The 14,262-nt window shown below is 60.3% G+C and overlaps 1 protein-coding gene across 9 annotated transcripts in view; it reads left to right on the forward strand.

Moving 5' to 3' along the window:
• Positions 1 to 14,262, forward strand: part of CBFA2T3 (CBFA2/RUNX1 partner transcriptional co-repressor 3) — a 29,166-nt gene that overhangs the window by 11,355 nt on the left and 3,549 nt on the right. For 5 of the 9 annotated variants that reach the window (XM_065028788.1, XM_065028791.1, XM_065028789.1 and 2 more), the window contains 10 exons: positions 7,076 to 7,222; positions 8,581 to 8,658; positions 9,683 to 9,924; positions 10,297 to 10,386; positions 11,998 to 12,179; positions 12,261 to 12,517; positions 12,610 to 12,695; positions 12,904 to 13,093; positions 13,237 to 13,305; positions 13,500 to 13,690. In XM_065028788.1, the coding sequence (XP_064884860.1) occupies positions 7,076 to 7,222; positions 8,581 to 8,658; positions 9,683 to 9,924; positions 10,297 to 10,386; positions 11,998 to 12,179; positions 12,261 to 12,517; positions 12,610 to 12,695; positions 12,904 to 13,093; positions 13,237 to 13,305; positions 13,500 to 13,690 (1,532 nt within the window). The remainder of the gene's footprint in view (positions 1 to 7,075; positions 7,223 to 8,580; positions 8,659 to 9,682; positions 9,925 to 10,296; positions 10,387 to 11,997; positions 12,180 to 12,260; positions 12,518 to 12,609; positions 12,696 to 12,903; positions 13,094 to 13,236; positions 13,306 to 13,499; positions 13,691 to 14,262) is intronic. The other 4 variants (XM_065028794.1, XM_065028795.1, XM_065028790.1 and 1 more) reach the window with 3 other exon arrangements.

Consider the following 14,262-nt stretch of genomic DNA (forward strand, 5'->3'; position numbering starts at 1 on the left):
GACCAATGTTTCCAGAAAACATCCAAGGGATTTCCTGTTTATTTTGCAAAATTCTCATTGATATTTTTTCCTGTGATGTTTGATTCAACCTCACACGAGCAAAATCGCATTGAAATGGAACATGCAGTTAAAAAACAGACAAAGAGTCAGTAAAACAGTGGCTGTGGGGATGCATGGCTGGGTCCGGCACCCCCTCGGAGCCATCACCATCCTGGCGTCTGTGGAGCAGGATCCGGCGCGGGGTCCCTGGGGAGCTGGCGGTGCCTCGGCGTTCCCACGCTGCAGGGACCTCACTGGGAGCTCCCCGCCAGCACTGGCGTGTGGATGGGGATGTTTTCCCTTCCCCAGCTGCTCTCTCCCTCCAAAATGCCCCGAGTCCCTTGGCTGCTCGTGCCACTTGTCCCCACTTCAGCCACCAAGGCCACCTTTGGGCACTGGTGTCCCTGTGCATGTGGCTGAGTGGCTGCAAAAATGGCAAATTGGGGGTGTTTTAGCCTGAACCTATCCCTGCCTTTGAAGAGCACTCAGCTCTGCAGCTGGGGCAGGCACTCAGGGGGCTGGGATGGTTTTGGGGAGCCCCTTTGGCAACATGTTGACAGATCAGTTGCCCTTCCAGCACGGTCATGCCAGTGATGCACCCCAACCCTTGCACCGGGGAGGGGGATTGCAGCAGAGATGTGGGTGTTTCCCGGGGGGCTCAGCCCCAGCCCCGCAACCCGGCTCTCTGTTTGCTCCCAGTGTTTTCCCAGTATATTTAATTTCCAGGAGCACAAGGCAGCTGGGGAGCAGTGAGGACATGTGTGTGTCCACCCCCCTTGCCATGGGACGGCTCAGACAGCAGCACTGCAGGCAGAGTTTGCAGCAGATGCTGTGCCCAGGCTGGGGGGGCTTGGTGGGGTCGTTGGCCCATCCTGATGCTCCTCCAGCATCATTGGGTCAGGGGGACCCCTCAGCCAGACTCTCTGAAGGGGGGAGCCCCGCTGTCCGGGCTCTCTCTGTGCCGACCGGCCACGTCGCTGCCGCTGCTGTTGACTCACAGGCTCTGACGCTGAGTCCCGGGGCTGAGCCCGAGATGCTTTTCCAGGCAAGGCTGAAATGCACAAAATGTTCAACTTGTAAAATATGTAGCGTGAGAAAATAGCCTTTTCTGCTCTCCTCCTCGCTGCCGCCGCTCCCCTGCCCCATCTGCTCACTTGGAAAGTTTCCCACAGTTGGGGGGGGCGGGCGAGGGGCCGACGGCACTCGGGGTCCCTCAGCAATTGCTGGGAGATGCCATCCACCCCACGGTGCCCACACAGAGGTGATGCCCCTTGGCAGCACAAGGGGTCTTGGGGGTGGCACAGGCACCTCGAGGATGCGCTTGGTCCATGAGGATGCTGACCCTGCAGACCCTCCTCCATCCTCCCCATCTGCTTTGGCATCCTGAGGTTTCTCTCCTCGGGGACACATTCTGAGAGCAAATGTGGGGCTGGCACCGGGAAAGCCAGCCGGGCTGTGCCGCGGTCACCACCAGCACGGGGGATGATGCAGGTGGCGTTGGCGTGTCCCATGGGGCCTGGGGTTTCCAAAACGTGGCGATGTGGTGCCTCTGGGGAGGGGGCTGGGAAATACCCCTGCAGGGTGCCCAGGGAGGGGCTGCCACGCTGGAGCTGGCCACAAGCCACCATTTTCACCAGCCACCTTCATCCATCATTATTTAGGAACATTTCGGATCCTTGCCAAGAGCAAGGTGAGAAGCAGGGATTGTAAGCATGCTTTCCCTATTCCCCTGCCATCCTTTTTGCTGCCTGTGTGTAATTAACAGAGTAATTAAAAACAGGATGAGTTAATTGGTATTCATTTATGTGGCAGATGTTTTTAATTGAGATACGAAACAATTTACCTGTTTACATAAACAATAGCAAATGAAGGCTTGTAAAACAGAGAGGGTGCTTTTTTGGGGGGGGGGGGGGGGGGGCGGAGGGAAAGCTTTTTTGTTGTTGTTGTTGTTGTTGTTGTTGTTGTTTTGAGGAAAATCAAACCCATCTCGCTCCTCCCTGGCCGCGCGGGAGCCGACTGGCACTGCCAGCATGGAACCTGCAGCCAAGGCAGCGGGTTTGAGTCCCTTGGCTGCCTGGTTGTGACTGGAGAAATGGGGTTTGTTTGGTTTGGGGTGTGTAGGTGAGTGTGGTCCTGGGTGCCGATGTCCCACATGGAGCTGGGACACTATGTGTGGTATGTGGGAGGGGACCAGGCACTGGGGTCCCAACTGGCTGCCCTGGAGCCGAGCAAGGAGCATGTCCTGTGGTGTGTCCCCCAGCAATACCGGGTGTCCCCAGGGTGTTTGTTGGCACCGCCGGAGCAGGCAGCACAGCTGGGGGCTGCGGGGAAAACAAAGCAAATAATGGAAATTGAGCATGGTGCAACCTGCGCTTCTCCCGACATTGGGTGAGTGGTGAGTGTCCCAACCCAGCAGTGTGGGACCCATCCCAGTGCAACCATGGGCCAGGCGAGGATGGCAGGGATGAAGGCTGCCTCGCCGAGTGGTGCCAAGGGCTGCCGTAGCGGTGTGAGGATGGCAGGTCCTGCTCAGCTGGGGGGACAATGCCCCGGTTTGTGGGCTGGCTGGCACAGCACTGTCGCCCATCCTGGGCCAGGTTTTCACCGTCCCCCTTGCTGGAGAAGCAGGACAGATCAAGACTTGTGCTGTGAGGATCCCTTGGGCATGAGCATCCTCAGGACCATCCCTGCCTGCAGGAGTGCAGGCAGGGCCACGGTACCTGGCAGGGCTGGGCCACTCTGCCAGCGGTCCCTTGGCACCACCGGGCACACCCATGTCCCGTTGTCCTTGTGGCAGCCATGACCTGCAGCCATAGCTCCCGTGCAAGTTCCTCCCTGGGCCTGGAGCCAGCCAAAGCCAGGGTCATTTACATCTTGTGCAGAGGGTTTAATTAGTTGGCTTCCCTTTTAAAAGGCTTCATTTGTGACAATGAATGCTGGGGCTCGTATCACTTCCTGCCAGCCTAGCTCCCCAAAATGTGTGCATGGGGTAGGCTGTCAGTGGGATAACTGTTGGGAGTCCCTCAGCACCCCCCAGCATCCCACAGCTGCTGTCCGGCTCTCCCCCTCCATGTGCAATTGGGGATGAGCCACCTCCAAGCTGCCTGCTGTCACCTACCCCATTGTCACTGCATCCCTGGGGAGATCAGGATGGGTGCAAGGGAGAAGGGAGATGATGGTGCCTTGCAGCTCCCACCACCTCTGCCATGCACGTGGCCAGTGCGGCTGCCTGGCGGCCGGTGCTGCTGCGTCCCTAACACACTCCAGCTGGGACAGCTCGGTCCCTCGCCCTCTTATCAGGGAGTTGTTCTTGGCCCTGGTGGCAGCGGCAGCTGAGGAGCCTTTGTTTCGGAGGCAGCCTGGCTTTGGGAGACGTCGCCTCCAGCATCTGGATTTCATTTGTGGCCATTTGGAGAGCATGAAGGATGCTGGTCTTTTAATTCCCTTTTAACTCCTTCCTTGCCCGAGGAGAATTGCCCAGCCTGGGAAGGGAGGAGTGTAGGAAGGTGGAGCTTTTGGATGGCCACAGCCAGGGCAGCTACCTGCCCTATCCATCCGCATCCCCGAGGAGGTGGAGGGGACAGGAGAGTAGCTGGCCAGGGCCGGCACATCCCTGTCCACATGCCCAGCTACTCCCTGGCCCTGCCCAAGACTGTGCGGGATCATAGAATCACAGGATGTTTTGGATTGAAGGGACCTTCCCAGCTCCCCCAGCTCCACCCCTGCCACAAGCAGGGACATCTTCACCAGCTCAGGTTGCTCAGGGCCCTGTCCAGCCTGGCCTGGGATGTCTCCAGGGATGGAGCATCCACCACCTAACTGGGCAACCTGTTTCCTTGTGCTCGCTGCCCAGGGGTGACGGGTACCCTGGGGCTGGGACAGAGCCTGCAGCAGTGGGACAGGCTCCCTGGGGCTGTGGGAAATGGCAGACGCTGGGCTGGACCGGCTGCCTGGTTTGCTGGTGGGTACTGGAGCTGCTCACTGGTGTGCCCAGTGCTGGGCACTGGTATCTGCCAGCCAGCGTGTGCAGCTGCAGGATGCTGGGTGCTTGTGCCCACCAGCATGCACAGCTGCGTGGTGCTGTGCATTGATCCCTGCTGCTGTGCACAGCTGCAGGATGCCATGGTTGATGCCTGTTTGCATGCAGGACTGTGCAATGCTGTGCACTAGTGTCTGCCAGCATGCATGGCTTCAGGATGCTGTGTGTTGGTGCCTGTTGGCACGCATGGCTGCAGGATGCTGTGTGTTGGTGCCCACCAGCGTGCATGGCTCTATGGTGCTGTGCACTGGTGCCCGCTGGCATGTACAGCTGCACAATCCCGCATTTTGGTGCCCACTGGTGTGTGCACAGCTGCACGGGGCCATGCATCAGTGCTTTCCAGCACCCAGCACTGGGGAGTACACAGACGAGCAGCCCCCCTGCCCCAGCTCTGGAGGGGCAGAGGACCAGCTATTGGGGTCTCCTGCAGCTCCCACCCTGGAAGAGCGATATACAAACCAGTGTGAGAAATTCGGGTGTCGTCGGTACTCCATGGGGCCACAAACCCTGACCCCTGTGGTGCTGCTGGGTGCCACAGGCAAGCCAGGGCCAAGCTGAGCTTTACCAGCTGGTAGGAGCTGCGTTGGGGTGTCACCACAGCAGGGACAGTGCCCGGGCCAGTGTGCCGGGGGTTAAATCCTCCAGTGCGACAAATGGGGAGTTCGGGGTCATGCGGGGGTGTGCGGGGTCCGGCATGTGCTGGCCCCGGGAGGCAGGGTGGGGGACACCCGCTCCCGCCAGCCAAGGAGAAAATACTAATCCTTTTATTTTTATATTATTACTTATTCATCTGGGCTGCACAGGCCTAATGGAAACCAGATGGAGGAAAACAGACACAGCCCTGAGCAGCTGGGACAAATTACCTCAAAGAAAGAAAGAAAAAAAAAAAAGAGAAAAATAATTCCAGCAGAGTTGGAGTCATGTTGGGGAATTATTGTTTGGAGGCAGTACTGGGGGGCTGCCCCGTGCCCCCTAAAATCCCCTTCACCCACCATGGAGCTCGTCCCATCCTGCAAATATCCTGGGTTGGTGCTCGGATACTGTGGGCATCCTGGGCTCTGTTTGTTTTGGGCGTTTCTGGGCCTGGGTACTGACAAATCCCATCGGGTTTGGTGCTGTCCCTTGTCCCTGTGCCCGCACAGCGATGTTTGAGTTGCAAACACCTCAGGGAAAATGTATGACTTGGAGGAAAAAAAAGGAAAAGACAAGAAAAAACACAACCAGGCCCCATTTCCCCGGGTGTTTGCCCAGCGTTGTGGAAACTTTCCTCCCAGTGGGAAGTTGTGGAAAAGCTGTGTTGGTGCCAGAACGAGTGTATCCGTGTTTTCCCCTCAGTGTGAACATGTGTATGGAGTCAGGACGGCGAGGGGGATGGGGATGGGAACTGGGATGCAGGCAGCAACGGGATGCAGGATCGTGTGGGCACCCAGTGGATCAAGGCTCTGCAGCTGCACAGCTGCAGCCACCCAGTCCAGGTCATGCTCTATGCACGCTTGTGGCTCGTCCTCTGCTTTCAGAGATGGATTCTGCTCCGCTGATTGATGGGGGAAGCCTGGAAGGCTGCAGAAGCCTCTCCCAGAGATGGGCATGTCCATGAAAAGGAAAATAAAAGGTGTTTTTCAAAACATACCATTTATTTTGGAAGGCCATGTAAAGAAATCATGGTTTTATGGGGAGGGATGCTGCTTGGTCTTGAGGTTTCTCCTGAGGCTGGAGTGGGAGAAGGGGACAAGGAAGGGGACACTGGAGCATCCAGGTGTCTGCAGGATTATGGTGTCCCCCAGGAGACTCAAACCCCCATCGGGGGGATGTTCTGTGGTGCTGGAGCCACCCAGGAGGGTGCTGTGGAATCAGGGTGGTAATAGCTTGAGAGTCTGGCCCTTGCTGCTGGCTCTCCCATCTCCCCGTGCTCTGCACGCAGCGTCGGCTGCAACACAAGCCCTGATAGCATCTTGCTCGGGATGAGGCCCTGGTTTTATTTAGCCTGGACAATGTGCTCTTGCAGGGTTCAATTAATCTCACAACAGTTGCGGCAGATTAAGCATGCATATTAGATTAGTGCTGATCAGCCATGCCGGGCGGGCAGCGTGCCGGGGCGCAGCAGGGACCCCGCAGCCAGGCGACGGTTGTGGCTGCCTCTTCCTTCTTTGGCTGGGGCCAGTGGTGGTGGCGGCACAGGCTTGGGGACGCTGATGGATCGTCACAGCTGCCCACACTTGGGGCCACCCGTCACCGCCCAGTGTGGCAGCCGTGGGGCCAAAACCTTGGACTGGGTCTGTATCACCGCCATTTGGAGGGGACGGTGCTGTCACGTGTCCCCTGGGGATGCCACTGCTGGGTGTTATGTGGGGTTGCAGGGCAGTGGGAGGGATGCGGGGGAGCACAGCAGGTGATGGCAGGGAGCCCCATGTCCCCGGTGTGCAGGACCCAGTGCCTCGCAGGGCTCCCCAGGGCTGTAGCAGGACTGTCACCGGTGGGTGTGTGTGTCCTGCCATTGCTGCTGCCACCGAGCATGGGCTGTAGTGAACACACAATATACCACCTGGGATTACAGCGGCCCTGGGCACAGCTGCTGTGGACAGCCAGGGGCTGATGGGCAGCCAAGGATTCCTGAGCCATGGGCAGGAGGGTGCCAAGGTGACAGCAATGGCTTTGCGGGGACACACACACATGCATGGGGCAGAGCTGGTGCTGCACAGGCAGAGTGGTGCCCCGCCCTGGCCCCACCACCTGCATCTGTGCCGGGCACAGGGCATCATCCCCACCACTGTGCAGATGCGTATGTTGGTCGCTGTCCTGCAGGCACACAGGACACCAGGCACTGTCCCTACTGCCCAAGCTCTGTGCAGGGTTGCTGCCATCGTGCATTGGGGAGCAGAGATGCCCAGGGCAGCCTGAGATCCTAAAGGGTCCCCTTTGCCCCCAGCCCCTGTTGGTGGGGACAACATGGCACTGCCTGGCACACCCCCCTCATCGCCGTGTGCCCTCTCCCCGCAGATCCCGCGGAGACGCGGGCCGCCACCATGCCTGACTCGCCGGCTGACGTGAAGACGCAGTCCAGGTCCACGCCGCCCAGCATGCCACCGCCACCACCCGCCGTCACACAGGGAGCCACCCGCCACCCGTCCTTCATGCCAAACACCCGTGAGTACCAGGCTGCCAGTAGGGACGGGGTGACAGGCAGGGGGGCTGCCCGGCTCTCTTTGCCTGCAGGTCACTCGCTGCAGCAGTGTCCCTGCAGCCCTGTGTGGTGCTGCCACGCCGGGGCTGACGTTACTCATCCTTGCACTGGAGAAGGGTTTTGGCTGTGCACCCTGAGCCCCGGGTCATGCCTGTACCCGTGGGGAGAACCGCGGCACTGCCCAGCGCCAGCAGTGCTTGGGGACAGAGGTGTCCTGGTCACAGGGTGGTGACACAGAGCAACACGTGGCCCTGGGCACTCTTGCCTGGAGGATGCTGCGGGCTGGGGCTGTCCCCACAGGTCAGAGCTGGTCCCGCCCAGGGTCCCAGACACATGGGGACTGGCCTGCCCATCCACATGTGGCACCCAACAGTGGCAGGGGAGCATCGGTGGCAGGGGAGTGTCACAGCCAGCTGCTGCAGCAGGGATGTCCTTGCCCTGCCCAGGCAGGTGTGGCAGCATCAAGGGAACTTGATGAGGACTCGAGGTTTGAGTCCTCAGTCTCTGTAGCATCATTGAACTGGGGGAGCCCTGACACGCTGGTTGCACTGGTGGCACCTGGGCTGGTTCTGCACCCACAGGGTTGCACCTGGGATCAGTCCCTGTGCTGGTGTCACTATCCTGGCACATGGATGGACAAGGGACACATGGGGCAGGATCTGGGAGGGCAGGGGCTGAGCAGTTCTCCTGGCCAGAGCAGCGGTGGCTGCGCCAAGTGGTTGCTCCGGCTCTGCTGGGTCATGTCCCGGCCACACACGTGTGTGTAGGGGGTTTGCTCGTAGCTGCTTCTCGCTTAGAAACGCCGTTGGGGAAGAAAACACTCCAAAATGCCCCCCCTGAGCCGCAGGCCCCCAACAGCCTCTGTCATCGCCGCGGCCCTGCCACCTCTCCAGCTAGATGCCCTCTCATTAGAACTGGGTTTGTGCTCAGCTGCGATCTGAGGGGTTTTGCTTTTTAATCTCAGCCCAGTGGCAGATGCAGAACCCTGAGCTTGGTTCGGCGTGGGATGCAGGGCCAGCCTTGTCCTGGAGTGCCACCATGTTTTGGTTATTCTTGGTCTTGGGGAAATGTTGCAAAATGCCCCTTGTGCTGGAGCTGCGCAGGGGTTGTTCTGAAATGCCCGGACCATGTCCAGCAGCCGAGCATCCCCAGCTGCATTGGGATGCAGGGACCCGGCTCCATCCCTGGCACGTCTGGGTCTGGGCAGCTTCACCCACGGCATGTGTGTCCTCACCGACAAGGAGCACTGCCTGCAGGGACCCCCTGGACGAGAGCTGCCCCCTCTGCTCTCTCATCATAGCGTGTTTTATTTTGCTTGCAGATCGAGACGCTGGCCCTCCGACGTTTCTGCCTCGCGGCCGTTTTCATGGTTGCTTGAAATGGTCGATGGTCTGTCTTTGTAAGTAAAATGAAACATCCGCTCTCATGAGAGACCCGAGCGGCAGCCAGAGCCCCCCGGGAGGTGCAGGGTCCGGTGGATGGCACAGTGCCGTGGCGGGGGCTTGGGCAGGGTGTGCTCCCCCATGCCAGCCCCTCTCCCTGACCCGGTGGGTCACGGGGATGCGAACCCCATCCCTGTCCCGGCGGAGGGACATGTGCGGTGTCTAACTTAGTAACGCACCTGTTGTAGGAATAAAAGCAGTTGTGGCCGACGGGTTATTTTTGGCACCTCTTTAGCGGGCGGCTGATCCTGCCCAGCCAGAGAGCGAGTGGGAGCCTGCCGACGCAGGCAGGGCAGGCAGGGCAGGCGGGGCGGCGCAGGCAGCACAAGGTTAGTGCCATCCTAGGAGCTGGGTGCCGCGGGGAGAGGCGCGGTGCATGCCTGGGTGCTGTGAAGCAGCGTGTGCTTGGGAATGGGGCGACACGTGCCATCGTCCGCGCCGGTCACAGAAAGGTCCCTGCGCTCACGCGGTCTGTGCAGGGGGCTCGTGCAGGACAAGGGACCTGCCACACCGCCAGTTGGCATTCCCAGATGTCCTCTCCCCAGGTCCCCTGGTGCAGGGTGCTGCGGGCAACTCCTGTCCTCCCTGTCTGGACAGCGGGGCCAGAGGTGCTGGGGTGCTGCAAACCAGGCTGGGCTTTGTGGAAAAGAGCTCGTGGCTTCTTCCTGGGGCAGCTGAGCAGTTCCTGGAGGCACAGGACGGAGCCCGTGCTGTTGGGTGGCTTGAACATCGAGGAGCAGGATCAGGCCCTTGCTGCGCTGAGGCATGCACTGCATGCCATCCCTCCCCACAGCCCCTCACAGCACCAGAGACCAGTCCAGGATGTGGCCGCAGGGATGCAGCAGCATCCCAAAGCCTGGCAGGTGCTGCCAGATCTATGATACCCAGCAGGATGCGCCGGTTCCCTCATCCCCGCCTTGTCCCCATGGTGCCAGGACACATCTGCCTGCTCTGACTTCTCATCCCCCTCTCTCCTCGCAGTGATGAACGGGAGCAGCCACTCGCCCACTGCCATCAATGGAGCTCCGTCCACCCCCAATGGGTTCAGCAACGGCCCGGCCACCTCCTCCACTGCCTCCCTCTCCACCCACCAGCTCCCCCCAGCCTGCGGTGCCCGGCAGCTCTCCAAGCTGAAGCGTTTCCTCACCACGCTGCAGCAGTTTGGCAACGACATCTCCCCTGAGATCGGGGAGCGGGTGCGCACCCTCGTCCTGGGGCTTGTGGTATGTCCATCGGGCACAGGGGGAGCTTGCGGGGTGATGCCATGTCTGGGGATCCTCTGGTCTGCTTTTGGGATGGGGATGCTGCTAAACGGGAAAAAAAATAGGGTCCTATTGGTGCTGGATTGACCTAAATCTGAGAGAAATGGAGGATGTATTTTCAGCATCTCCTGGGATCTGCATGGCATGGTTCAGGGTTGAGTCCCTGCTGCTGGCAAAGCCTTGAGCATGGTTTTCCCCTCCATTGTGGTTTTCCCTTGAGCGTGGCAGAGTCAGCAGAGGAGCAGAAATGGGGAAAAATTGGGGGAGAAGCAGCAAAGCATCCTCATGGGGTGCGAGGGGAGGGCAGGGGCTGAGCCCAGGCTGTCCCCACAGAACTCCACGCTCACCATTGAGGAGTTCCACGCCAAGCTCCAGGAGGCCACCAACTTCCCACTGCGTCCCTTCGTCATCCCCTTCCTCAAGGTGGGTCCCAGCCTGGACACCGCAGGGGCATCGCGTTTTGTGTTGGCAAAAGGGGGTTTGCGGGGTGGCTTTGGGGTCCGCACCCGGGCATGCGTGTCCTCCCTGCACACCCAGCTCCTTGCACGTGTGGAGTCACACGAGGCCGGGGCTGTTTGCAATAATGCAGGGGGTTTGGCCCAGCTGGGAACCATTTGCAATTCATTAAAAATCCCCTTTTTAAAATTTGCCTTTTAATTCCATGCTGACTCAGCACTGTCACCCTGCTCCGGAGGGATTCACTGATCACCGGCTTGCCTGGCAGCACTGGCGCTGCCGGCAGACATTCAAGCCGTGTGTCGGCTGTCCCCTGTTAGCAAAGGAATAACAAAAAAGTGAAAAAAAGCCCCTTTTCCACCTCTCCCTCCCCAGCCCCGCAGTGCAGAGGTCTGCGCTCGCCGCAGGAATCTGCCTGCAAAGCTGCCAGGGCAGTTTGCAGGGGAAAGCAGAGCCGGGGGGGACAGCAGAGCCCCCTCGTCCACCTGCGCAGCTTTGCAGGGGATAGTGCATCCCCAGCCACATGGCTTGTGGGGTCCCGCTGGGGCTGGTGGCCCCATGGCTCAGCTGGGAGCCGTCCCCGCTGTCCCACTGCCAAGCAGCCACCTTGGCACCCCGCTCCCAGCTGTTCCCACCGCCAGCTCCAGATGTTTCTCATTATCCTAACTGCAAAAAGCTGGCCTCGGCATGCTGCCCAGATTCAGGGGATCTTACTTGTTTTGGTGGGGTTGTTCCCTCTGCCCCGGGCCAGGGAAGGGAAGGGTCTGTCCCACTCGCCGCAGTGTGTGTCTCTGGCATAAATGTGTCCCACGGAGGGGGTTTGGCTGCAGCTCATCTGCCTGAAGAGCAAACCAGAGCTGGCAGCTGGGCAAAATGGGGTCTCTGTTGCTTCATTCTTGCTGCTCCATGTGCTCCTTGGAGCCATGGTGCTGGAGGAGGATACACCAAGGGTGCCAGATGTGCTGGGGGCTCCTCTGGGCTGGGGGTGCAGGTCCCCAGGGTGACCACCCCATGGACAGGGTGGCAGCGGTGGCTGAGCTGGCCGGGAGGAAGATGATGCTCTGCAGCCCCTGTCGGGATGCAGGAGGGGTTGGTTGAAGCTGTGGCCATGTCAGGCCGTGTAGGGTGTCATGTGTGTCCCCTCCGGCACAGGGGCTGGCCAGGGCACTCTGCAGGGACCAGGGTCCCAAGGATGTCATAGAATCACAGGATGCCACCCCTGCCATGAGCAGGGACATCTTCACCAGCTCAGGTTGCTCAGAGCCCCGTCCAGCCTGGCCTGGGATGTCTCCAGGGATGGTCCATCCACCACCTCTCTGGCCAACCTGGGCCAGGCTCTCACCGCCCTCAGGGGCAACAATTTCTTCCACATGTCCGACCTGAATCTCCCCTCCTTTAGTTTAAAACCATCACCCCTTGTCCTGTTATAACAGCCCCTGCTGAAAAACCTGTCCCCTTGGGGAGGTGAGCAGGACCCCAAAGCTGGGCTGCGCTGGGGGGGCTGTGCTTGGGCAGCTGTGCTTGTAGGGGGCTGTGGGGTTCTGCAGGGCTGTGGACTGGACTCTCTCCGCCTTGCAGGCCAACCTGCCGCTGCTGCAGCGGGAGCTGCTGCACTGTGCCCGCATGGCCAAGCAGAGCCCAGCGCAGTACCTGGCACAACATGAGCAGCTGCTGCTGGACGCCAACGCCTCCTCGCCCGTCGACTCCACCGACCTGCTGCTGGAGGTGGGCGAGAGTGGCAAGAGGAGGACGCCAGACAGGTGCGAGCCAGGGGACACATCCCTCCCTGGGCTGGCGGGCAGCAGCACATGCCAGGGACCGACTGTCTCTCCTCCCCCCAGGACCAAAGAGAACGGTTTGGACCGAGACCCCCTGCACCCCGAGCACCTCAGCAAGCGGCCGTGCACCATGAGCCCGGCGCAGCGCTACAGCCCAAGCAATGGGCTCAGCCACCCCCCAAATGGGCTGGGACACCCCCCTGCTGCCCCCACCCTGCCCCAGCACTACCGCCTGGAGGACATGGCCATGGCACATCACTATCGCGACGCCTACCGACACCCCGACCCCCGGGAGCTCCGTGAGCGCCAGCGGCCTGCCGGTGAGTGGTGGGGGGGAGCAGGGGGCTGGGGAACCCCCCAAGGAGCGAGGGGTGCTGCAGGGGGGCTGACCCCCACCCTGCTTGCCTTGCAGCGGTGCACGGGGCACGGCAGGAAGAGGTGATTGACCACCGGCTCACCGACCGGGAGTGGGCAGAGGAGTGGAAACATCTCAACAACGTACGTAGTTTTCCCTCCGCGATGGTCGCACTGGGCTGGTGTGAGTGCTTTCCCTCCCCCGTCCTAATTTGCCCTGTGTGCCCACCATGTACCCCCCACATCTTTTCTCCCAAGCATCCTCTGCTCCCAGACTGACACACCGCCCAAATCCACCCCCAGCACCAGGAATGGTGGTCCCCCCCCAACCCTGCCATTTATCCCCCCGCAGCTGCTGAACTGCATCATGGACATGGTGGAGAAGACGAGGCGGTCGCTCACAGTGCTGCGGCGGTGCCAGGAGGCCGACCGTGAGGAGCTGAACCACTGGATCCGGCGCTACAGTGATGCTGAGGACATGAAGAAAGGCAGCCCCCCCTCCGCCCGCCCCCACAACAGCTCCTCCGAAGCACCTCAGTTAGGTATTGACCCCCGGGTCTGCGTTTGGGGGATCTGCGCCCCTCTCCGGGGTGCCTGTGCTGTTTACCCCAGGGGTCCGGCATCTCCAGCTGAGGGGTTCAAAGGGGATGGCATCTCCTAAGAGCATCACCCCTTCTCCTTCCAGATGCTCACCGAGAGTTTGCACCACGAGCGCTCTCTGGGTATATGCCGGAGGAGATCTGGAGGAAGGCTGGTGAGTACGGGGCAGGCACCGGCACCCATCGGTGTGCTGAGCTGGTGGGGTCTCTGCCCCATCCACTCCCTGCGCTGTGGCTGGGGCTGGCGGGGGATGCTCGCAGGTGGTGCTGCCACAGAAGGGGACACATGGTGTCAAAGCTGGGGGGATGCCAGCACCCCCCACATCACGCTCGCCCTCCTTCCTTCCAGAAGAAGCTGTGAATGAGGTGAAGCGCCAGGCCATGTCCGAGCTGCAGAAAGCCGTGTCGGACGCGGAGCGGAAAGCCCACGAGCTGATCACGACGGAGCGAGCCAAGATGGAGCGAGCCCTGGCTGAGGCCAAGCGCCAGGCGTCCGAGGACGCCCTGACCGTCATCAACCAGCAAGAGGACTCAAGCGAGGTGGGAACCCCAGGGGGACAGGGTTGGTGGCAGCATGGGTGTTTGGGACATGCTCCTTTTGCAATCAAATTCGCATCTGTGTTTATGAGCATGGGTACCGGGGGGACTGCGGCAACACCATGGGGTAGGAAAAAGAGGGGATTTGTTTGACCAGGATGGGGGGCATGGTCCAGGATGGGGGAACACAGTATGGAATGCAGGTGCATGGTCCAGGATGATGCCTGTGGTCCATGGTGGGGTACATCGTTGTAGCACAGAGGGTGTTGGTCTTCTCTGCCAAGTAGCAAGTGATAGGACAGGAGGAAACAGCCTCAGGTTGCGCCAGGGGAGGTTGAGGTTGAATCTGGGGAACAATTTCTTCACCAAAGGGCTGTTGGGCATTGGAACAGGCTGCCCAGGGCAGTGGTGGAGTCACCGTCCCTGGAGGGGTTGAACAGATGGCGATGAGGTTCTCAGGAACATGGGGTAGTGCCAGGGCTGGGGGAACGGTTGGACTCCATGATCTTGAGGGTCTCTTCCAATCAAAATGATTCATGATTCTATGATTCTATGGTCTGGGATGCAGATGCATG

Source organism: Columba livia, chromosome 13 (assembly GCF_036013475.1).
Source record: "Columba livia isolate bColLiv1 breed racing homer chromosome 13, bColLiv1.pat.W.v2, whole genome shotgun sequence".
In the NCBI taxonomy this organism is placed as follows: Eukaryota; Metazoa; Chordata; class Aves; order Columbiformes; family Columbidae; genus Columba; species Columba livia.